Below are 25,058 nucleotides of genomic sequence, written 5' to 3' on the forward strand. Positions count from 1 at the left end.
CCCAAGCAATATCATGCAATGACAAGTTGAGCTAACAAAGCTAGCAAAATACTGTTATTCATTAAAAGGGCATACATTACAGAGATAAATCAATAATTCTACCTCTTTACAAAGCCATGGTTCATCGTATACGGAGGATTGGTAACCAAAAAAGAAAGGAGGTGTAACCTTAGACTGTGGAAAGGATTCTTTACTGTTAGAGCAGTAAAAACATGGAACATCCTTCCTGAGGAATTGATACTGGCTGAGAGCATTGACAGCTTCAAAAAACTTTAGATGTCTTCCTCAAGAAACAGAATATACAAGGCTATAAGAATTGTTAGAGAATAAAAATCACACACATATAAGTTGAACTGTATGGACCAGTATCTTTTTCAAACCTATAATATATGTAACTGTATGGAAATTCTATTCAGGAAATACTCGGTGTGGACACTTCTTAAATTTTCTCCTGTTTTTGTCTGAATCAGTGGTTGGCCCCAAGCACTAGGATTAGATCTCTGCACCAGCGGTTCTTTCCCAAAGACAATCTTGCCTCTCAATCTTCAGTAAAATACTTTGTACATTGGTTCCACCCAAGTGTCCATCTCTGCTTTCATGAAACCTCAGTCTGGCTCTGTCGGTTCTTTCTTTCCTTTGAACCTTTCAGAAATATCCTTCTGTCTTTCCTCCCTCACAAGGTGGTCTTTCTCCCTGTCTCGCTGCCATTACCTCTACAAGACAAGTTTCTTAGTTGGCCACCTTTTCTTATAAAGACCATTTTCATGCGCTTCCAAGAGCAAAAGGTTGTCTTGAGGTCTAGGGCCTACTTTCTCACTAAGGTGATGTCTTCCTTCCATCTTAACCAGGACATTGCACTTCCATCCCTCTGTCTTCCTCCAGAACATTTATTTGCCTGCTGTCTCCTTTTAGATTTACAGTCACCCTCTTTGTCATTCCTGAGGGACCCTGTGGGGGTTGACATGCCTTTCTCCCCACTATTTATAGATAGCTTAGGCAGCTCATCACTCAAGCCTATCAGCTTAATAGCAAAGTTTTATTTTAAGAAAAAAATTAATATGTGCACATATTTTTGCAGGAACAAAAATTAGCGTTTATTATGTTTTCCCACTGGAGACTGCTAAGCATTGTACCCTGTGATCAGTGGATTGTGGGTACAATGTCAGACTCCTGCAGACATGTCCTTCAGTTTGCTGCCTATACCTCTGTACGGACTTTCAGTTAGAAACCTGGAGAAAGTGTTAACGAACTATAAATGCATTGAAAATTGCACTAATAGTCTATTGAGAACTACAATCCATCTGCCTCGATGGAAGACATGACTTATAGTTTATTCAATCACAGATTCCCACCATCTTCGCAGCCACACTGATTTTAAATATGACAGGGGCTGCGTGGGAGAGGAACCCCTGTTCGCTGTCACAGGCTGATGGGCTCATGGGTTGGGGGTGCTGGAACTCTCACTTTCAATGATAATAGTAAATAGGACAAATAGAAAACGTGAATCTCCCTGTCGGGGGAACAGACAGCACAAACAATCTAAGAGGTGTTCTAATTCCTTTCTACTCTATCCAAAAGTAACAAAAAAAAAAACCCACAGTTTTACCTTTATATGTTAAGACTAAGGTTCTATCCTTTCCTGTCAAGGCACATTCTACTAGATCAATAAGTGCCTCTTGGGCTTTTCAGTATCAGGCATTTGTTTTCCTGATTTGCAAAGCCGACACCTGGTCTTTCATTCACGCCTTCTAGTTTAAGTTTTACCAGATGGATGTTCAAGCCTCTGCCGATGCAAGGTCTGGCTGCTATAGGCAGCTCTTTGAGTCTCAAGTAGCCTCAAGTTACACCTTGTTGGCATTTTGTTTGCTGTGTTTCCCACTCCTCAGACTGCTTTGGGATGGCCCAGTGTCTCAGTAGTGTGTGTGTGTGTGTAGCAGCTTAAGTGAGTATGGAGTAATATTTCACATAGGAAAGAAAATTGTTGTCTGATATCTGTAGCTACCAGAAATTATATAAGAAAGATACCTTGTGCATCATTCCAGATAGCCCATATTTTTAACTTATTCTGTTAGAAAAAAGATTTTACAGGTAGAACATAAATCCTGTGTTCATGCATATGAGGAAAAAAAGTTTCTGAGAACAAAACGCTGTATACTAAATCTAGCTTGCCTGTCCGCTGCATACAGTTTGTAATAAATAGCAGTTTACTGTAAATCTTTGTTTTTATTGGTTACTTAATGGTCATTTAACTGCGCAGCTCCAAGTCCTGGGTAGCTGGTACAGTTGGTGGGAGGTTACCTGGTCTATGCCAAGAGCATTGGTGCCAGTGCGGTGACATCACTGTTCTAGGAATTCATCAGCATTGTATGCTCTAACCAAGCCACTCAGGACCCATAACTGCGGTTACATGACAGATAGGAAACATATGCTATTTCTTACACATGCACTACTAAAGGCAGCAGGCAGGCAACATTAACCTTAGTTACTAGACAGCTTTTCCCTTTTCTTCAAGTCAAGGATTAAGTGTTGTGATTTGCTCTGCTGTTTGGTGAGTGGAATATTTTTCTTCAGTTTTGTGACTACAATAAGTTTGTTTTGTCACAGATTGTAGTGGAGTACAAAGCTGTCTGTAATGCATTGCACATTTATCATGTGTTCTTTACAGAGGAAGACTAAATGTCTTAGCAAATGTGATCCGCAAAGATTTGGAGCAGATCTTTTGCCAGTTTGACCCTAAGCTGGAGGCTTCAGATGAGGTAATGGTCTTCATGTCAAAGAAATGAATATACTGTATATATGTGGTATCAGAAGAAACACTTTTTCAGTTTTATTACCAAAAATGTCAGCATGTAATAATAATATAGCATTTTAAGTGACACAATCATCCAACATACACCTTCACAAGACTGTAGAAGGCACATTTGGATGAAAGTTTGTTTACGCTAGGTTGCTAGGTATTCTTGCAGGTTCTTCATTTTACTTCTGTATAATCTCAGTTCTTGGCTTTTATGAGACAATGTTCTATAGGTTACTTACATTAACTAGCATGAACAATTTATTGTCTGATGATGAAAGACTGCTGATAAAATGATCAAGAAACTACTTTATAAATATTAGGCGTACAAGCTAGAATTTCCATGTATGATGCACTGTTGGAGTTATTACCATGCTGATACCAGCCCACATGATGTTCAGCATCAGACAGGTGCTGCAAAGATAAAATAACTGGTGCACTCACTTTAAACTCCAATGAGTATTACTAATACTTTAGATGTTGGTGTAGGAATAAAAGAGTAATATCTTAATCGTACAGTACATTACACAGGTAGGATATTCATAGACCTTTTCTTATAGGCAGCTACCTTCAGGTGAATGGACAGTGGCAAAACTTTGTGAGCGCACTTCCTATAACCTTACCTCACATCTTGAGACCTCTGTTTTTTACTATTGTCCTTTAGATGATGGAGCACTGATGATGATAGAGCAGTGCTTCCAGATTAGAGCAAACTCTGTAAAACCTGGAGAACAGACTTCTGCACTTAGTGCAGTGTGTGTAGTTAACCACAAGGTGCTATACAGGTCCAGGGCCGCTGTACATTCCTATGGTTTCCAGACTCTGAAAACCTTTCCAAGGGTATGCCCATTGTGAAATGCGAAGTCTGGACTAATATAGGGACCAATGATATGGAAATGTAAAACTGGTTTGCCCTTTAGATTTGCACACAGATTGTGCTTGGTTAGCTGCTTCCCTGGCTGTAACAGCTCTGAAAACTTTATTCACTGTAGATGAGATCGAGGAACGTACGCTCCTCGGTCTCCTCTCGCTCGTCATGCTGCTTCTGCTGTGATTTGTCACAGCACAAGCTAATCAGCTTGTGCCAGCCAATTGATACCCACTGGCACATGCTCATCGTTGATGAAAGACTCAGAACACAGCTCTGCCTATGTAAAGAAGGCAGAGCTGTGTCCTGTCAGTGGCGATGTGCTGGGTTTTGCAAAGCAGGGAATAAAATCCTGCACATCCCCTAGTAAATACACCTCACAGCACATATGCCAAGCACTGTTAGGCACACACTTTGATCGCCATAGATGTTAACCCCTTCCCAGCCTGTGTACGTGACAGTGTATATTTTTAACACTGACCGCTGTATTCGTGTCACTGGTTCCCACAAAGTGTCAGATTGTCTGCCGCAATATCGCAGTTCCGCTATAAGTCACTGATCCTTGCTATTACTAGTGTTAAAATAAATAAATAAAATATTCCAGTATATATACCATAATATGTAGACTCTATATAACATTTGTGGAAACCAATCAATATACGCTAATTGGGAATTTTTTATCAAAAATATGTAGCAGAATACATATTGGCCTACTTTTATGAAAAAAATTAATTCCTCCACATTCCTCTTAGATTGATGGCAGTTCCCTTGTCCCAGAGCAAGGTCTTACACTGACACCGCTCCAGTCCCCTAATTCGGACTGCTTCACAGACATACAACATGTGGCCTGTCTGACTAAAGCAAAATGTTCTGCCACTGTGTCTGGATCTGTTCTAAAGGCTGTTGCTACTTCTGGAATCACCGGCTGCTGACACCTATAAATACTCCTTTACCTCTCCCTTAACTGCCTGCTGCTCTTCTATTTTCAGAAAGCAAAGGAGATTCTTACTTTTTATTAGATAACTTCTCGCCACATGCTGGCTACTGTGAAATCATTGGTTGGAGCAGTGCATTCTAGTCACTGGATAGAAAGACACCCACATATTCTCCCAGGCACTAAAAAGAAGCCTATTCCTAGAAACAAATGAAAAAACTGTGGTGCGCTATCTCATCATAAATAGAACCATAATCTTTGGAAACCTAAAATGACTGTGCACAGAAAAGAAATTTAACAGATAATAAACGTCCAATTCAGTATATGTTGCGTTATCATCCAGCCATAATCAACACCGTGCTTTACTTGTGGCCCCACTCCCTGCTGACCTTGACCATTGACATATAAATTATAATAGGCCAAAAACACACGTTATAAGGAAAATGTGTCTTCGAATTTCTGATCCGTGATGTGTTCCTTCCACGTATTATGCTTCTTTAAACTCCAGATCCATGCAAAATAAAACAAAAACATACCATAGTGCAACACCGTTTTTATATAACCAAAAAAATTAAACATGTTACAGTATCCACTCACATTAGACAAATTATATGTGACTCCGAATTATGGTGAACATATATGTATTACTCCATCGTGCCGACTATATCGTGGTGTTTCCCTTCACCGAGTAGGTGCACCATGCACTCATCTTCTTTCCTGACCTAACAGATAGGTCATACACGCTTAGGGATGAAACCAGATTCTACTTATCCACTGCTGACCCTTAGTAGCTACTTCATTAGGTCTGGGCCTTTAAGGCAGCGGTTCTCAACCTGGGGGTCGCACGACACTTTCCCAGGGGTTGCCTAAGACCATCGGAAAACACATATTTCCGATGGCCTTAGGAACCGAGACACCGCTCCTTGATCCGACTCCAGGTGTGGGCGGGATGACATGCCGTCCCTGTCATCTGGACACACCCCCGGGATCAATCCTCGTCGGTGATTGGCCGCTGGAACTGTAGCTCAGGAGATGCACACAGGCGGCCAATCACCGGCGAGGAGGTGGAGCTTGGAAAGGAGGAGCCGAGCGGAACCGCGAAGATCGAGCGAGTGAAGAGGAGGAGAGCGGCCGGAGAAGGAAGACATCTGACCGGTAAGTGTCTGTACCATGGGAGAGGGAGGGAGCGAGCGAGCCCAGGCTGGAGCAGGGGTCAGCAAGGTAAGTATCATTGGTGTCAGTGGGAGGAATAGTGCCCAATCATTGGTGTCACTAATACCAATGATGGGGCACTATTCCTCCCACTGACACCAACGATGAGGCACGATTCCTCCCCCAAATGATACCAACGATGGGGCACGATTCCCCCCCACTGACACCAACGATGGGGCACGATTCCCCCCCCCACTGACACCAACGATGGGCACTATTCCTCCCCCCACTGACACCAACGATGGGCACTATTCCTCCCCCCACTGACACCAACGATGGGCACTATTCCTCCCCCCACTGACACCAACATTGGGGCACTATTCCTCCCACTGACACCAACGTTGGGGCACTATTGCTCCCCCTGATACCAACGATGGGGCACTATTCCTCCCACTGACACCAATGATGTGGCACTATTCCTCCCACTGACACCAATGATGGGGCACTATTCCTCCCACTGACACCAACGATGGGGCACTATACTTCCCACTGATACCAACGATGGGGCACTATTCCTCCCACTGACACCAATGTTGGGGCACTATTCCTCCCCCCACTGACACCAACGATGGGGCACTATTGCTCCCCCCACTGATACCAACGATGGGGCACTATTGCTCCCCCCACTGATACCAACGATGGGGCACTATTGCTCCCCCCACTGACACCAACGATGGGACACTATTCCTCCCCCTGACACCAACGATGGGGCACTATTCCTCCCACTGACACCAACGATGGGGCACTATTCCTCCCACTGACACCAACGATGGGGCACTATTCCTCCCACTGACACCAACGATGGGGCACTATTCCTCCCACTGACACCAACGATGGGGCACTATTCCTCCCACTGACACCAACGATGGGGCACTATTCCTCCCACTGACACCAACGATGGGGCACTATTCCTCCCACTGACACCAACGATGGGGCACTATTCCTCCCACTGACACCAACGATGGGGCACTATTCCTCCCACTGACACCAACGATGGGGCACTATTCCTCCCACTGACACCAACGATGGGGCACTATTCCTCCCACTGACACCAACGATGGGGCACTATTCCTCCCACTGACACTAACGATGGGGCACTATTCCTCCCACTGACACCAACGATGGGGCACTATTCCTCCCACTGACACCAACGATGGGGCACTATTCCTCCCACTGACACCAACGATGGGGCACTATTCCTCCCACTGACACCAACGATGGGGCACTATTCCTCCCACTGACACCAACGATGGGGCACTATTCCTCCCACTGACACCAACGATGGGGCACTATTCCTCCCACTGACACCAACGATGGGGCACTATTCCTCCCACTGACACCAACGATGGGGCACTATTCCTCCCACTGACACCAACGATGGGGCACTATTCCTCCCACTGACACCAACGATGGGGCACTATTCCTCCCACTGACACCAACGATGGGGCACTATTCCTCCCACTGACACCAACGATGGGGCACTATACTTCCCACTGACACCAACGATGGGGCACTATTGCTCCCCCTGATACCAACGATGGGGCACTATTCCTCCCCCTGACACCAATGATGGGGCACTATTCCTCCCACTGACACAATGATAGGGCACTATTCCTTCCACTGATACCAGTGATGGGGCACTATTCCTCCCACTGACACCAATGATGGAGCACTATTCCCCCCACTGACACCAATGATGGGGCACTATTCCCCCCACTGACACCAATGATGGGGCACTATTCCCCCCACTGACACCTATGATGGGGCACTATTCCTCCCACTGACACCAATGATGGGGCACTATTCCTCCCACTGACAACAATGATGGGGCACTATTCCTCCCACTGACACCAATGATGGGGCACTATTCCTCCCACTGACACCAATGATGGGGCACTATTCCTCCCACTGACACCAATGATGGGGCACTATTCCTCCCACTGACACCAATGATGGGACACTATTCCCCCCACTGACACCTATGATGGGGCACTATTCCTCCCACTGACACCAATGATGGGGCACTATTCCTACCACTGACACCAATGATAGGGCACTATTCCTACCACTGATACCAATGATGGGACACTATTCCTCCCATTGACATCAGTGATGGGACACTATTCCTCCCATTGACATCAGTGATGGGACACTATTCCTCCCACTGACACCAATGATGTGGCACTACTCCTCCCATTGACATCAGTGATGGGACACTATTCCTCCCACTGACATCAGTGATGTGGCACTACTCCTCTCACTGACACCAATGATGTGGCACTACTCTTCCCACTGCAAAATTACAGTTATGAAGTAGTAACGAAAATAATTTTATGGTTGGGGGTCACCACAACATGAGGAACTGTATTAAGGGGTCGCGGCATTAGAAAGGTTGAGAACCACTGCTTTAAGGGAACATACTCTCGGATATCCAGTGGGATTAAGGTGTATATGATAAAAGATAAAGGGAATAGATCATAGTGCAACCCCATAAAATATGAACACTTTATTCATGTAAAAAATGCACTCACAAAAGTAATGAATCAAAAGCATATCTTAGCCATCAATCAAAATGGTTCCTCACATCACTCCTGCCAGTTTGAGCATGACTGGAAGTTACATCACTAGGCTCCGCCTGACATGTTGCGTGTCAGGTGACTTCTTCAGGGACCCTCATTCCAAAAAATAGGGAAAGATGCCTCTATTTCAAATTTGTTTCACCTTTGTGAAAAGACATCCTTGACTTTTCTTTCATTCTAAATATCAGAGTTACTGCATATACTAAGCCTATATTGCTGTCCTCTCTCTGCTGTCCTCTGTTACATGTTCCTGCTTGCTGTTTCGTGATAAAGACTTTTTTCCTTACACCTCCTTACAGCCACCAAGCACAAGGAGTAGTATTTTCCTTCATTCTTTTGGAGAATACAAGGATTTTTCAAAATCCTGTACAAGGACCTCTATCCACTTAACATGGCATGTCCCCTCAATCTCCTGAAAACATTTGTTCAAATCACTGTAGTAACTAATCTTCTAACCAGACTCCTTTAGAGCTCTAGGTCTATTGCAGCAGTGTGGGTTCTGCCTGTTCTCCTATAGACCCAACACTATATCTCTTATGAGAGATGTACTGTATTTTTTAGAGCAAACGCAATGTGAGGGGTTTTTATTCTCTATATACACACACTCCAGTGTAACCTTACATCACTGAACTGGCAATGCAATGTGGTGCTATTTTATTAGACCCTTAATAAAAACTCTGAGCTTTTATAACCTGCTTGGTCTTTGTGGATTAAAAATAGAAGGTATATTTATTCATAAAAGGAAAAAAAATAACAAAATAAACATTTTATGACCCCGTCCCATGAAATAAATGCTGATATTTGTTTTTAATGGTTTCAGGGATCCGGAGATGTAAAATACCACTTGGGGATGTACCATGAACGTATCAATCGGGCCACCAACAAGAAGTTAACCCTATCTTTGGTTGCAAACCCTTCTCATCTAGAAGCAGTAGATCCTGTAGTTCAGGGAAAGACCAAAGCAGAGCAGTTTTATAGAGGAGACAATGAAGGAAAAAAGGTGAAAAAACATCAATTGCTTTTCAAACTGGGGCCCCAAATTCAATATACATTAAGGAATAACATTAATTTATTGCTTTGCTTATTGATTTAGGTGATGTCCATTTTAGTTCATGGCGATGCAGCCTTTGCTGGTCAAGGTGTTGTCTATGAGACCTTCCATCTCAGTGATCTTCCGTCTTATACCACTAATGGAACCATTCATGTTGTTGTTAACAATCAGGTGAATAATTAACAGTTAACGTTTATTTCTTAAAGTTTAAAAAGTTTTTTTATTGAATGTTTTGTGATTGTGACTAGATGTACTGGCATTTTTATTTTTTTTGCAGATTGGGTTTACCACAGACCCTCGCATGGCCCGCTCTTCCCCATACCCCACAGATGTGGCTCGGGTGGTTAATGCTCCCATATTCCATGTAAATGCAGATGATCCAAAAGCAGTAATGTATGTGTGCAGTGTGGCTGCAGAATGGAGAAACACCTTTCATAAGGATGTTGTGATAGACCTGGTAGGTGTATTTGGTTTCAATTCCCAAGGGAGTGTTATTGTCTTTATGGATTTTCCTTATAATTACTAATTTGATTCAGCTGCTGTTTTTTAGAGAAAAGGTAAAAGTCTGATTTTTGTTTTTTTTTATTTAAGCACTTGCCAGCCACCCCATAACAAATGTACTGCTACAGGGTGGCTTCGCTGCGCAAAATCATGTAAATATACGTGATTCTGCATTTCCGAGTAAGGGGCGTGCTTGCCACCCTAGCTGTGCTGCTATTGGCTCCTGAGGATGTCAATCACTGGGTCCCAGCCGCTGATTTTTGGCTGGGACTCCTGACCATCAGTGAAGCTGAGTGGAGAGCAGATCTGTGTGTAAACACAGATCTCTCTCCTGTCAGCAGGTCTGCTTAGTAAAACAGCACACAGTACACAATAAAATCACTCCCTCACACACAGTTAACCTTTTGTTTGCCCCAGATGTTAACCCCTTTCTGCCCAGTGTCATTAGTACAGTGTCAGTGCTTATTATTAGCAATGATCACTGTATTAGTGTCACTGGAGATGTCAGTGGCAGTTCCCACCCAGTGTCAGAATACTATAACTTTCACATAAACCATAGATTATACACTTATTAGGATTTTTTTTAACAAAGACATGTAGCAGAATACATTTTGGCCTAAATTTTAATTTTTTATTGGATATGTTTTACAGCAAAAATTCAAACAGGTTTTTTTTTTTATTTCAAAATTGTCAGTTTTTTTTTCTTTATAGTGCAAAAATAAAAAAGTAAGAAATCTCTATTTGTGGGTAAAAAAATTACGTAAATTTCATTTATGTACAGCATTGCATGTCCGTGCAATTGTCAGTTAAAGTAACGTAATGCCGTATCGCAAAAAAATGGCCTGGTCAGGAAGGGGGTAAATCTTCTGGAGGGCAAGTTGTTAAACCAGCTACACAGTTGCTTTATGTCCCTATCTGTTGAATTTATTTATTTGATCCCTGAAGATATATGATGGCATTTTATTGAGTTTCCTGTACCTCTTGAAGCCCTTGTTGATCAGATCTCCCCTCTGAAATTACTGTCTCTTTTGCCACTGCTATATTCCTGACAAAAGGCGGAGCCAATTGCTTAGTATAGTGTGATGTCTGTATTTACCCCTGGGACTCTACTCATAGTTTTACAACAGTTGTTGCTTGTACTTGTTTGTTATGCATAAGGCCTGGTACAAATAAGTTATGGTTTAATAAAAATAGATGTTACCTAGCTACACAAGTTGATAAAACGGTTTGTTTTTTGTATAGTAAAGTATTTTAAAGTGATTCTAAAGGCTTATTTTATTATTATTTTTTTTAAATAACAAACATGCCTATACTTACCTGCTTTGTGCAGTGGTTTTGCACAGAGCAGCCCAGATCCTCCTCTTCTCGGGTCCCTGCCATTACTTGTGGCTCCTCCCTCCTGTCGGTTGCACACACAGCAAGCAGCTTGCTATGGGAGCACCCACTACTCAGTGTGTCCATTCACACACGTAGCTGCGGCTCGGCCCTGCACCCTCTCTCTTCTCATTGGCGCACTAGATGTGATTGACAGCAGTGGAAGCCAATGGCTCCCTCTTCTCTCTCAGCCAATGAGGAGAGGGAGTCCCAGAATAGCCGAGACTCCAGTGCACATCACTAAATTGGGAGAGGGCTTAGGTGAGTATTAGCGGGGGCTGGGGGGATGCTGCATAGAGAAGGTTTTTTACCTTCATGCATAGAATGCATGAAGGTAAAAAAACTTGAACCTTTATAACCACTTTAAAATTGTCTTTATATTTGTATAGGTCTGTTACCGTCGCAGTGGACATAATGAAATGGACGAACCCATGTTCACCCAGCCCTTGATGTACAAACAGATCCATAAGCAGGTCCCGGTGTTGAAGAAGTACGCAGACAAACTGATCTCTGAGGGCATTGTTTCCCTGCAAGAGTTTGAGGTACAGTCCAACAATACACTATTACATTACTGCATGAATGCATCCAAAAACAAATGAGAACGAGATCTCCAAATGGCAAAAATTCTTTCTTTACTTCCAAGTGTATCTTCATACAAAAATTAGTACGTCTGCGCAGTTTTATGCATAACACTGCTCTTCATCAAGCTACAATTATGTTGCTTCCGGGTCATTAACAGTAAGGGGAGATCTACCGGTGGTACCCACCATGCAGGTCCTAGGTCTGCTGATGGGAGCGCAGAGCCTGGAAAGCATGGCAGGGCACATGGGGGGTGTGTGGAAGCAATCTGGAAGCTGCACAGTTATTGGATCAGTTCTTCCCGACAGTCAGCCTGTCAGATTTACACACACTCAATGAGATGCTTCCTGTTAGTTCTTATTTACACTTGTGTGTGTGTGTTTGAGGGTCAATAAAAAATGTGTAGCTGAGCAACACTTTTACCATTCCCCAACCACTCCCCATTATGCTGCAAAGGCACTGTCACTGTAGTATGGCAGCAGGAGGTTTTACACAACACCCCGCCACTATTGCCATACTATGATGGCAGTGCCTTTGCAGCATAATGAGGGGTGTTTGGGGAAGGTAAAAGTGTGGCTCAGCCACACGTTTTTAATCTCCCTCAAACACAAGTGTAACTACCAGGAAGCATCTCACATTGCTTATGTGATCGTCATCATTATCGTGATGATCATCACACAGTACAAAAGGTGCTGTATGTCTGTCTGTCTACAGCGTATGGCTGTATCTTTGTCTGTGCCTCAGAAAACAGAAATTGCCTGTGCACCGGGTTCTCATTGCTGCCTGTGCCCTTGGCCATCTCTCTGGTTAATCGCCTCCTGCCGCCAGGCTACAGCCTCACTTTCCACCCTCCTAACTCCGCCAGTGAAAGAATCACTCTGCCAGTGAAAGGCTGTGAGCGGCCAATCAGCATTACAGAATCCAGCGTGGCTTTAGCTGCCTGCGCCTGAAATTGAAAAAAAAGAGTCCCTCCATGCTTCTTGCCTTTCCTCTGGGGAACTATTGGCACGCCTGCATTTTTCTTAGACAATGCACCATTTTGCCCAGAGAATTGTTGCAGTTTAGGCATTCTCATGTTTATTTCTTTTGTTTGTATTGGTATGACACAAACAAGTGGAGAAAGAAATAGCCAAATATGACACATTCCACGGAAAACCCCAAAAATGGAATAGACAGAATTCTTGGCACCTCCTCAAAATTGTAAGAAATAATTGCATTCCAAATTTGTGACTTGCAATTTGTAATTAAGCTCACCTGTATCAATTAACAGGTGCTGACAATATAGAAATCACACTGGCAACCAGTTAAAATTTCTGTTGTGTGTCTTTATGTTCCGCATGGAGAAGAAAAGGAGCAGCAAAGAATTGTCTGAGGACTTGAGAACAAAAATTGTGGAAAAGCATGGACAATCTCAAGGTTACAAGTCCATCTCCAGAGATCTTAATGTTCCTCTGTACACTGTGCGCAACATTATCAAGATGTTTACAGCCCTTGGCACTGTAGCAAATCTCCCTGGACGTGGATAAAGATTGCAACGGATTGTTTGAATGTTGGATAAAGAACCTTGATCAATTTCCAGACAAATTCAAGCTGACCTTCAGGCACAGGATCCAACTCTCACTATACATCGCCATCTGAATGAAAAGGGACGCTATGGTAGGAGACCCAGGAGGACTCCACTGCTGACACAGAACTATAAAAAAGCCAGATTGGAGTTTGCCAAAACTTACCTGAGGAAGCCAAAATTCTTTTGGGAGAATGTACTGTGGACATATGAAACAAAATTACAGCTTTTTGGTAAAACCCATTGTTCTGCTGTTTTCAGAAAAAGAAATGAGGCCTTTGAAGAAAAGAATACAGTCCCTACAGTCAAACATGGTGAAGGTTCACTGATGTTTTGGGGTTGATTTGCTGCTTCAGGCACTGGATGTCTTGATGGTGTGCATGGCATTATGAAATCTGAAGACTATCAAAGAATTCTGGAGTGCAGTGTCGGGCCTGGTGTCAGCAAGTTAGGTCTCCGCCAGAGGTCATGGGTCTTACAGCAGGACAATGACCCAAAGCGCATGTGAAAAAGCACCCAGAAATGGTTTGACATTGATGCTGAGAATGCCTAAACACTTGTAATTGAAACCGTTTTCTGGGTGAAGTAGATCATCATCTGGCAGAAATACAGGGGTACCAATATTTTTGGCCATGACTGTAGTTATTTTTATGTTTCTAGACTACAAAAAGTAACATTTATTAAGTCTCTTTCCGAAATATATCCACTTCAATTCCTTTTTTTCGTTTATAGTTTTTATAAATTTGCCTAATCTCTTATTGCAGGAGGAGATTGCCAAGTATGACAAGATCTGTGAGGAGGCATATACACAGTCCAAGGACAAGAAAATCCTTAACATCAAGCACTGGTTGGACTCTCCTTGGCCAGGTAAAATAAAAATCTGTTTGGTGGTTCTGGAAAAATGACTGTTCATGAATGTTACAATAGTTTTTTTTTTTTTAATTCTGTAGGCTTTTTCACTTTAGAGGGGGAACCAAAAAGCATGACCTGTCCCCCAACTGGTATCCCTGAGGATATGCTTTCTCATATTGGCAATGTTGCCAGCTCTGTCCCAGTGGAGAACTTTAAAATCCATGGAGGCAAGTAGATGTAATTGTTTTTCTTTAACCTTTAATATCTCTTTTTTATTTTGGATGTACATGTCTGTTTTAGATAGCAGTAGGGCACCAAGGGCTTTGACACAAATATGCAGCTGGTGAAAAATAAACTGCTGCTCAGCAAACTTGTTCTTGCTTGGCAGTTCAGAAAGCATGAAATATATTGTTCCAGCGTTATATCCAGGCATCTAGCATTTTCTGAAGGAGAGATCAGCAATGACAGCATACATTGCTCTATTCCGAGTCAGTTACCAGATGTAGCAGAAGAGGGGTAAATGGGGCTGGCAGGGAACACTGAACTTTTTTGTGGTGGAAAATGATTGACCAAACAGCTGTGCTCCTTCTTCACATCTGGTTCTTAAAGTGGCGCTAAACTTAGTGATACATACCTTTTTGTTTCACTGGTCAGATACCTGTGAGGTCTCCCACTGGTGCCTGTATCTTCTCCCTGTCCTCTTCCGGTTGCCAATCCCTCACCCATCTTGATTGCCCAGCGTGGCATGATGTCAGTCCTGCGCATGCACAGTAGTGCAGTCATCCCGACACATGGACACTGTGCCAGAATGTCAGGGCTCCCAGGTATGACCAGAGGTGTGTGACTGAAGCAGGGAAACGCAGACCTCAGATATGTTATAAACAATATAATTTATTAACACTAACAGTACAAACATAAACGCAGTGCAATACTAAAACATAATACGGTGCAAACAAACCAAACCAAACCACCCACAGATAACAGTATATACAAGCAAGCGTCGTCAGGCAGGCCGGGTCAATATCAATTGGGCAGGTAGGTACAGGGGGAGCAAGAGGAGAATGGTCGGGGTCACAGGCCAGGTTCAGCAGGTAGCAAGCAGCATAGTACAGAGGGTCAGACAGAGGGATGGTCAGGGTCACAAGCCAGGATCAGAGCAGGAGAAGTCAGCAAAGGAACAGAAACAGGATGCAGGACAGATACAGGGCCCAGGACAAACACAACACCAAGGCAGAGTCTGCAAGTCTGGCCATCCCTTAAATACACCAGTATCATCAGTTCCAGGTGTTAGCTGGCTGAAAGGTTGAGTCTCTGATTGCTGGGAGCACCCGCTGGCCAGCCCTGGTACTGCAGATCAAAAGGCAGGTGAGTCCCACCATTGCTGGCCAGTCCATTCCTAACACAGAATGTCAACTGAACTGAGCATGCACAGCTCATTGTACATTCTACAGAAGACTGTGAGCAGGCAAGTAGGTGTGTTTTATTGTGGAAGAGACATTTGTTCCACTTGAAGCCGCAATGCCAATTTTACATCATTGTGAGAAGTAAAAAAAGCAAGTTGCAGGGGTGTTTCATGGAATGCAAGTGTGTAGGTAACAGGACTTACCTACAAAAACTGGATGGGTGAGAGTTATGCAGTAGAGATGCATGAAAAATAAACTTTCTTAGAGTAGGGAGGGGTTAGAACTATCACACTTTCATTTTTCTTTGCAACCTTTCTGGGGAGTATTTTTTTTTTACAGAAGTTCCCATTATCATGGACCCATGCAGAAATAAAACCTTGAGGGTTCTAAGCCTCCTCCTACTCTAGTAAAAAAATAAATAAATAAATAAAACGTTTTAGTTAGCATTACACTTTAAAGTTGGCTAAAGGTTAAACACAGAGTTTAACTGCTTCTCATCTGGCCTATAGACAAATGATGGCCGAATGGGACCACTGCTATTCTGAGTGGACGTCATATGATGTTCTTCTAGTCACGTGCCTTTAGCATGCCCTAGGGGCTGTGCTACAGCGCAATCTGTTTCCTGTGGACACAGCGGATGACAGATCATTGTACTGGCCAGCCCTGGTACCCTGCGATTGCTGTGACCAATCATAGCGATCACATGACAGTTGTACACAATGAATGGCTTTCATTCATAGCCATTCATTGTGCACTATGTTGATGAGCTGCTGTAATCAGTCACAGTAATCACATGGTGCAGACAGAGCCGATCTATGATGCATCTGTACCATGTGACAGCTGTGGCCAATCACAGTAGTACACAATGAATCGCTATAAATTAATTGATGCCATTCATAAAAATGATTGCTTATAACAGTCATCACTGGTATAAGTAATCATAGTGTAAACAAAAAAAACTCATGATCACTTCCCCAGAGTAGTACAGTGTCACTATGGTAACACCTGCACTGCTCTGGTCGCAGTAGGTAAAAAAATGAAAAACAAACACAACCACATCAGTCATGTGTACTGCTCTGGTGACAGTGGGATCGCATGCAGTATTTAGTTGTCCAAAAATATCCCATGCGATCCTGAAAATTGTAAACTCACTATGCCGTTTTGCAGTATTTACCACTAAACGCTCAAATGTTCAGTAAATTCTGAATGAAAGGGTCAAAGTCAATTCAAAGAAGGAAATAAATAATAAATGCATACGATAATTAAGTAATGGTCCCGGCATGTGGTATTTAAGAAATGTACAAATATAATAGCCAATTTCCCAAGTCGTCTTCCAGGACAGCCCAAGAGACGTAGAGCTCCTCCCACGGGACAGGAAACACATTACCCCCACGGATTAAAAGGCGGTCCTCCAGGTCCTAGCCTCAGTTATTAGTGTTTCCTCTGGAGAGGGTTAACATGTTTCCTGGAACTACTGGAAAAGTTTTCCCCAGGGCTGACTGGGAGCTCTGTCGGGAGGTGACTTACCCCAGAAATCCTTGTCTTCTGGCCCTGCAGCAATCCCCTTCATGTAATGGTAATGGGGTAAGGAAGCCGGTACAGTCCCAGCCTTTCCAGGGTCCGGGGAGGGCCAGACCGGCGTTTGGCATGCCTTTGCCATGTTTCCCCAGGCTGGAGTGGAATGGGGCCGCGATCACCAGCGCAGTAGTAAACATTCACAGTGCAGAGAGGAAAAAGTATGTGAACCTTTGGACTTAATAACTGGTTGACCCTCCTTTGGCATCAATAACCTCAACCAAACGTTTCCTGTAGTTGCAGATCAGACCTGCACAACGATCTGGAGTAATTTTAGATCACTCCTCTTCACAAAACTGTTTCAGTGTAGCAATATTCTTGGGATGTCTGGTGTGAATCGCTCTCTTAAGGTCATGCCACAGCATTTCAGTTGGGTTGAGGTCAGGACTCTGACTGGGCCACTCCAGAAAGCATATTCTGTGCTGTTGCAGCCATTGTTTTGTTGAATTACTTGTATGTTTTGGGTCATTGTCCTGTTGCATCACCCATCCTCTGCGGAGCTTCAGTTGGCGGACAGATGGTCGTACGTTTTCCTGCAAAATGTCTTGATACACTCTGGAATTCATTTTCCCATTAATGACAACAATCCGTCCAGGCCCTGAGGCAGCAAAGCAGCCCCAAACCATGATGCTCCCTCCGCCATGTTTTACAGTGGAGATGAGGTTTTGATGTTGGTGTGGTGTGCCTTTTTTTCTCCACACATAGTGTTGTGTGTTCTTCCCAAACAACTCAATCTTGGTTTCATCTGTCCACAGTATATTTTGCCAGTAGTGCTGTGGAACATCCAGGTGCTCTTTTGCAAACTTCAAACGTGCTGCAATATTCTTTTTGGACAGCCATGGCTTCTTCCGTGGTGTCCTCCCATGTACTCCATTCTTGTTTAATGTTTTCCTTATTGTAAATGTGTCAACAAAAATGTTAGCATGTGCCAGAGATTTCTGTAGGTCTTTAGCTGACACTCTGGGATTCTTCTTTACCTCATGCAGCATTCTGCGCTGTGCTCTTGCAGACATTTTTACAGGTCGACCACGCCTAGGGAGACTAGCAACAGTGCTAAACTTTCTCCATTTGTAGACAGTGTCTTACCGTGGACACATGAACATCAAAGCTTTTGGAGATACTTTTGTAACCCTTTCCAGCTTCATGCAAGTCACCAATTTTTGATCGTAGGTTTTCTGAGAGCTCTTTTCTGCGAGGCATGGTTCACATCAGACAGTGCTTCTTGAAACCAGTAAACCGAAAACATGTGTGTGTTTTTTAAGGGCAGGACAGCTGTCAGCAACACATCCTATATCATCACACTGATTGGAGTCAAGGTTGGCTCACTCCTGGCTCCAATTAGCTCTGGGAGAAGTCATTAAGCTAGGGCCTCACATACTTTTTCCTCCCTGCACTGTGAATGTTTACATGTTATGTGCAATTAAACCATGGCAACATCTAATGTTTGTGTAGTATTATGTTCAGCAGACTGTGTTCTTCTATTGTTGTGACTTAGATGACATTCAGAGCACATTTTATGCCCAATTCATGCAAAACTCCACGTAATCCCAAGGGGTTCACATAATTTTTCTTGCAACTGTAATTGCCAAAAGCTGGTTTCGAGAGCTATCTATTCCAAAGTCTGGAAAAAATTAAATTTTTGGATAGTGGAACAAAAGCGTTCTGAACCCTCCACTGAAACAATCCTGTTTTTTTTCCAAGAGGGTATAGCCAAGGGTTTATCCTTGAACATCATTAAAGTGCAAGCAGCAGCTTTAGGAGTTTTTCAGAGAGTTTCTCTCCTGGAAGATGTATAATTGTGCGATTCTTTAAACCAGTGGCCAAAATGAGACCTGTGGTGTTGAAGTTTTGTCCTTCCTGGGACCTTTAGCTATCATACAAGTATTGATGTCTAGTCTGTTTGAACCTTTGGAGTGGGCATCCGTTAAAGTGGTTACTTGGAAGACTGTATTTTTGGTGGCCATTACCACGGCACGTAGGATTAGTGAACTACAATCTCATTAGATTTTTGATGACAGGATAGTTCTCAAGACAGTTCCTGGATTTTTGCCTAAAGTAGTCGCGTGTTTTCATAGGTCGCAAGATATTGTTCTACCCTCCTTTTATACCTCCCCCTTAAATGAAAAAGAGGAGAAGTTCAGTTTAATTGACATTAGATGTCTCTTATACGGTTTGTGTTTGTCAACTCAATTCAGAAAGTCCGATGCTCTATTTGTCCTTTTTTCTGGCAAACGAAGAGGGTTTCAGGCCTCTACGCTAACTATTGCCAGATGGATCAAGCAGGCCATTTCACTCTGCTGTTAAGGGCCAGTCAGTATTACATCAATAAGCTGAGAGTGAATTGATTTGAAAAGCTGGTCACCACTGAGTCTGCCTGCAGAGTATTACTGTGAGGAAGAACAAAAAAGAAAAAAGAAGCGCACCAACCTTGCGCATTACCTCAGTAACCAAAATTTATTAAATAAAAGAATGGTACTCACAAACAGCGAATAAAAACAGGCATGTCAGTCCTCAAAGGGACTTTAAAGGCAAGATGCAAATGCGAATCCCATCATGGAGGAAGCCACTCAGTACAGCTGACGCGTTTCGAAGGACAAGCCTTCTTCCTCAGAGCTCTGAGGAAGAAGGCTTGTCCTTCGAAACGCGTCAACTGTACTGAGTGGCTTCCTCCATGATGGGATTCGCATTTGCATCTTGCCTTTAAAGTCCCTTTGAGGACTGACATGCCTGTTTTTATTCGCTGTTTGTGAGTACCATTCTTTTATTTAATAAATTTTGGTTACTGAGGTAATGCGCAAGGTTGGTGCGCTTCTTTTTTCTTTTTTGTTCTTCCTCACAGTTCTGTTTGGGCTTCCCCAGCCTTGGTGTGGAGCTGCACGACCTTAACTATTTCGGTGGTCCCCTCCTTGCTTTTTTGGAGTCTGATTCCATCTACTTACCACCGGTCTGGGTCCCGGAGCGCAGGAGATATCGCATTTGGTTCAGAGTATTACTCCCAGAGCAAAGAAGTGCAATTGCTCGTTTATAATTTAACTGGCAATTTGCTCGGGTGAGTTTATTCATTTCTGTTGGTGGTGGATTTGCACAAATTGTTATTTGGTGATGGATGTTGTTCACTATTGATGGAAAGAAAAAATTTTCAGAGACATTTTTGATCACATATCATTTTTATCACAATTTATTTTTTATCACAATTTAATTTGTACATTTAATTTGATAGTAGCGCTACCTTTTTTTTTTATTAAGGGCCAGTCAGTACCTTTCATTAATGCACATTAAACTAGGGCCCTGTCTACATCTTGGGCAGAGAGAGCTGGCCTCTCCGGATCAAATATGTAAGGCCACAACCTGGTCAAGTTTCTCAACATTTGTCAGGCACTACCATTTGGATCGCTTGAGTAGTCAAGAGCAAGCTTTTGGGCGTAAAGTCCTCCAGGCAGTAGTCCCACCCTAAACTGGTAGGTTCTTGCTTATCATCTCGTGGGCTGTCCTGGAAGACTACTTGGGAAAACCAGAGTTAACTTATCGGTAACTCTATTTCTGGGAGTCTTCCAGGACATCCGGATTCCCACCCTTTGCATTATGTTATGCTGTTTTTATAATAGATTTGTCAGGTCCGTCCTTTTGGTTCTTGTGGTTACTGAGGCTAGAGCCTGGAGGACCACCTTTTAATCTGTAGGGGGTAACATATTTCCTGTCCCATGGGAGGAGCTCTATGTCTTGTGGGCTGTCCTGGAAGACTCCCAGAAATAGAGTTACCGGTAAGTCTAACTCTGGTGTTTGAGTAGTCTCTGCCTTTTTGGATTAGTTCTCTTAACAGTAATGCATAGAAAACCTAAATATGGAAATCATTGGGGTTGATTTACTTTAAGTATAACTAAAGTAAAAATTTTGTTAGTTTTGGATAGAGTGAAAGTAAATTAGAACACCTGTCAATTGCTGTCTGTGCCCCCATTGGGAAGATCCATCGTCACTATTTGTCCTGTTTACCATTTTCATTGAAAGTGAAAGTAAAAGAAAATCCCAAATTTTGGCTTGTCCCCAGAATGGCAATAGAGGGAAAATTCTCCAAAGGGGACACTGGTTCTGGGGACTTGGGTGGCCTCAAGGGATTCCTTTAAACACTTGCCTACCGGGCCCTTTTACCCCCTTCCCGACCAGGCCAATTTTCAGCTTTCAGTGCTCTTACACTTTGACAATTTCTCGGTCATGCAACACTGTACCCTTATGAAATTTGTATCAATTTATAGACAAAGCTTTCTTCCGCTGGTATTTAATCACCATTTTTTTTTTGCTAAACAAATGAAAAGACCAAAAATTTGGGGGAAAAAAGAGTTTTAGTGATTTTTTTTCTTCACTGACGTGCATTGATGAGTCCTGCACTGATTGGAATTGGTAGGTGGCACTGATGGTCATTGATAGGTGGAACTGATAGGCTTCACTGATGAGAAGGATGTCCTGACAGGCTTGCCAGTTAAGGGCTCTCCTTTCCTCCCACAGACACTGCATGAGAGGAAAGGAATGCTCATAACTTGCAATCTTTTTATATGTGATCAGCTAAGATTGGACATCACATGGTAAAGGGCCAGTGACACCCACTGTGATTGGCCCTTTACCCCAATCTGTGATCAGCTGTGTCCAAAAGACACAATGATAAAAGAGCGTGCCCAATGTGTGCCGCAGGAGGCTCACGCATGGCGGGGTTCTGGGAGGAAGTCTATTAACACCTTTCCAGAACTTTCGGCTATAGCGCAGTCGGCAAGTGGTTAATTTAAAGTATTACTAAACGAAAAAACTTTAAGTAATTACAAAATATCTTTATAAATGTCAAATATTGAATGAAAATAGTGTTAAAAAAATCATACACATATATAAATATATATATACCCTTCTTCCACCAAAAAAAAAGACAACAATGTAGAAGAAGAGTATAATTATACACAGTATGTGTGTGATTTTTGATACTATTTTCATTCAATATTTGACATTTATAAAGATATTTTGTATTTACTTAATTTAACTTATTGTTTTTGATATACCATGTGTGTCCTATGAAAGCAGCTTCCTTTTTGACTGGTATTCCAGTCACCTTTTTCTTTTGCATTATTACATATGGTCCCCACTGACTTAATGAGTTGGCATATTTCTACTGTTTAAACAATTTTAACTCTTTATTAGCAATAAAAACTGACAGGGGTTCAATCCCTCACCACTGTATCCATCCCACTGGATATTGCTTGAGACAAAATACTGCATGGTTTCATGAGATAAATACAGCACATTTCAGAAAAATACTGCATGCAGTATTTTAGAAGCTTTTTTTTAAGTGAATGCCAAAAAAAATTTGAAAAATGCTAAGTGGTGTTTTACGGTAATTTCGTAAAGCAGTACATACTGCTTCCTGTATGGAGCCCGGTATGTTAAAAAAAAAAAAAAACAGTCTGGATGAACAAATTTTATTTAATTTCTTAATTTTTCACATTTTTTGTGGGTTATATGCCACCTATACGTAAATAAACACTTCTTTCTTTGATGGTAATCACCACCGGGTTTTTTATTTTTGTGGCATATAAATGAAAAAATACTGAATATTTTGAAAGAAATTGGATTTTTTTTTTCTACATAGTTACCTTTAAAATCCATTTTTTGGAGTACATCACGGGACACAGAGCAGACTATTCATGACTATGTGGGTTATATGCCACCTATAGGAGAGTGGACACTGACAGATATATCAAACAGGAAGTCCTCCCCTATTTAACCCGTCCTACACAGAAAGTACAGTCTTTTCACCAGTGTAAAGTGGATGTTCACTGATGTGCTGCATGTGCTCTTGGAGCATACTTGGAGGTCCGAAACTGTACTGTGGGCTGAAGGATCAGGGAGGCTACTGAGAGATAGCAGGGACATGGAGCAATTTATGGCTGGATGATGATATGTGAGTATTACCTGTGGGGGACATGATTATACATTGCATTAGTCTGTATAATCCCGGGGGACTGTTTTTTGATACACCCCTGCATAGGTATCAGTAAACTTAAAGGAGATGGATCTCCAGAGTAGCTTGCATTTGACCTGCAGGAGCTTACATTTAGGCTGCACTGAAGTGGCATAGAGGCTGCATTCAGGCTGAGTCTGATGCATATGAGCTTGATTGGTTCTGCGAAACTAGTAAAGAGCCAAGTGCTGTTAAGTTTGACACAATTCTTTGATGAAACAATATGCTTCTAGAAAATGGAGCGTGGCAGATGCAGCATAGTATTACATTGCATGCATACCTGTAGAGCTGCAAACTATCATGCATACTTATATAACTACATACATGCATACTTATGTAGCTGCATGCATCCATATTTATGTGATTGCCTACATGCATACTTGCGTAGCTGCATAAATGCATACTTGTATACCTTGGCTATTGAAACTCGGGTCTGGAAGAATTAGGGGGTCCTGCTTTCTCTGCACTGAGCACCAGGAAGCTGGCTTCTAGGAGCTTCCATTACAGGATGTGGAAATCCTATTTGCTTTGTGTGAAGTGACACCCACGGAAATGTGTGATTTCAGCTCTGTTTTATCCTCAGTGACTGTTGTTTCTCACTCCTTGATTCGTACTTCATGGGTGTAATGCGTCCCATCTGTCAGTCCACCCTTGTGTCCTTAGAACTTGAACATGGTCTTGCGTGTCCTTGCAGAAGCCACCTTTTAAGCCAATTCGAGAGATACCGTTAGTCCTTTGACAAGGAGGGTGGCTTCTTTGGTTACTATCACTTTGACACTTTGGTGTCAGCTGCCAGCTCTTTCATGTGAGGAGCCATTCTTGGTCTTGTTTCATGATAAGGTGTTGTTGTGTCATTCATCTTTCTTGCCTAGAGTAGTTTCTATAGTTTCTAGTTTTCACTTGAAACAGGACAGTGCCGTGCCTTTATTTTTTCCTAGTCCACAGACAGCAGGGGAAAGATCGTTGCATACTCTGGATGCAGTTCAGGTGGTCAGGATTTACTTGAGTTTGGCACAGGTCAGGAATCCTGGTTTGTGCTGCCAGAAGAGCCCTGGAAGGGCAGGCAGCATCCAGGTCAACTATTTCTGATTGGATCCACCAGTTGATCATTCAAACCTTTCGGGTAAGAGGGCACTCCACCGGGAGTGTGAGGGCATCTTGGGTTATCTGCCATCAGATGTCAATGGCACAGGTTTGCAAGGGTTGCTACATGGTCTTCGGTTCATACATTTACAAGGTTTTGCCAGGTGGATGGCAGAACTGCACAGAATTCTGTCTTTGGCATCAGCGTGTCACATACAGCTGAGTAGGACCTTTGGGATTGATGGTGATGGTTTTTATGGTGTCACGCACCCCTCAGATTTTTTTTTTTGCTTTAGGACATCCCACATAGTCATGAATAGCCTCCTCTGTCTCCCGTGATGTACAATGAAGAAAAATAGTTTTTTTTTTCTACATACTTACCTGTAAAATCCATTTCTTGGAGTCCCCTCTTTCTGGAATTTCATTGCTTGCTACAAAAACTGAAGTACTTACTGTCTAGGAGGTGTTTTATATAGAGGAGTACTTTATGTTTGATTGACCTGCCAGTGTCCATTCACCTATAGGTGGCATATAACCCACATAGTCATGAATAGCCTGCTCTGTGTTTCCCGTGATATACTCCAAAAAATAGATTTTACAGGTGAGTATGTGCAAACAAATCCATTTTTTTCAAAAATGTCAGTATTTTTTTGTTTATATGCCACAACAATAAAAAAAATCCAGTGGTGAT

General features: G+C 42.7%; 1 protein-coding gene across 3 annotated transcripts in view; it reads left to right on the forward strand.

Moving 5' to 3' along the window:
• Positions 1-25,058, forward strand: part of OGDHL (oxoglutarate dehydrogenase L) — a 235,275-nt gene that overhangs the window by 131,614 nt on the left and 78,603 nt on the right. For all 3 annotated transcript variants that reach the window (XM_089680055.1, XM_089680053.1, XM_089680054.1), the window contains exons 8-14: positions 2,666-2,756; positions 9,208-9,387; positions 9,481-9,609; positions 9,716-9,895; positions 11,703-11,855; positions 14,221-14,323; positions 14,407-14,535. In XM_089680055.1, coding sequence (XP_089536181.1) covers positions 2,666-2,756; positions 9,208-9,387; positions 9,481-9,609; positions 9,716-9,895; positions 11,703-11,855; positions 14,221-14,323; positions 14,407-14,535 — 965 coding nt within the window. The remainder of the gene's footprint in view (positions 1-2,665; positions 2,757-9,207; positions 9,388-9,480; positions 9,610-9,715; positions 9,896-11,702; positions 11,856-14,220; positions 14,324-14,406; positions 14,536-25,058) is intronic.

This window comes from Staurois parvus, unplaced genomic scaffold (assembly GCF_062004578.1).
Source record: "Staurois parvus isolate SC_StPar_1 unplaced genomic scaffold, SC_StPar_1.0 ptg000234l, whole genome shotgun sequence".
NCBI classification, from domain to species: domain Eukaryota; kingdom Metazoa; phylum Chordata; class Amphibia; order Anura; family Ranidae; genus Staurois; species Staurois parvus.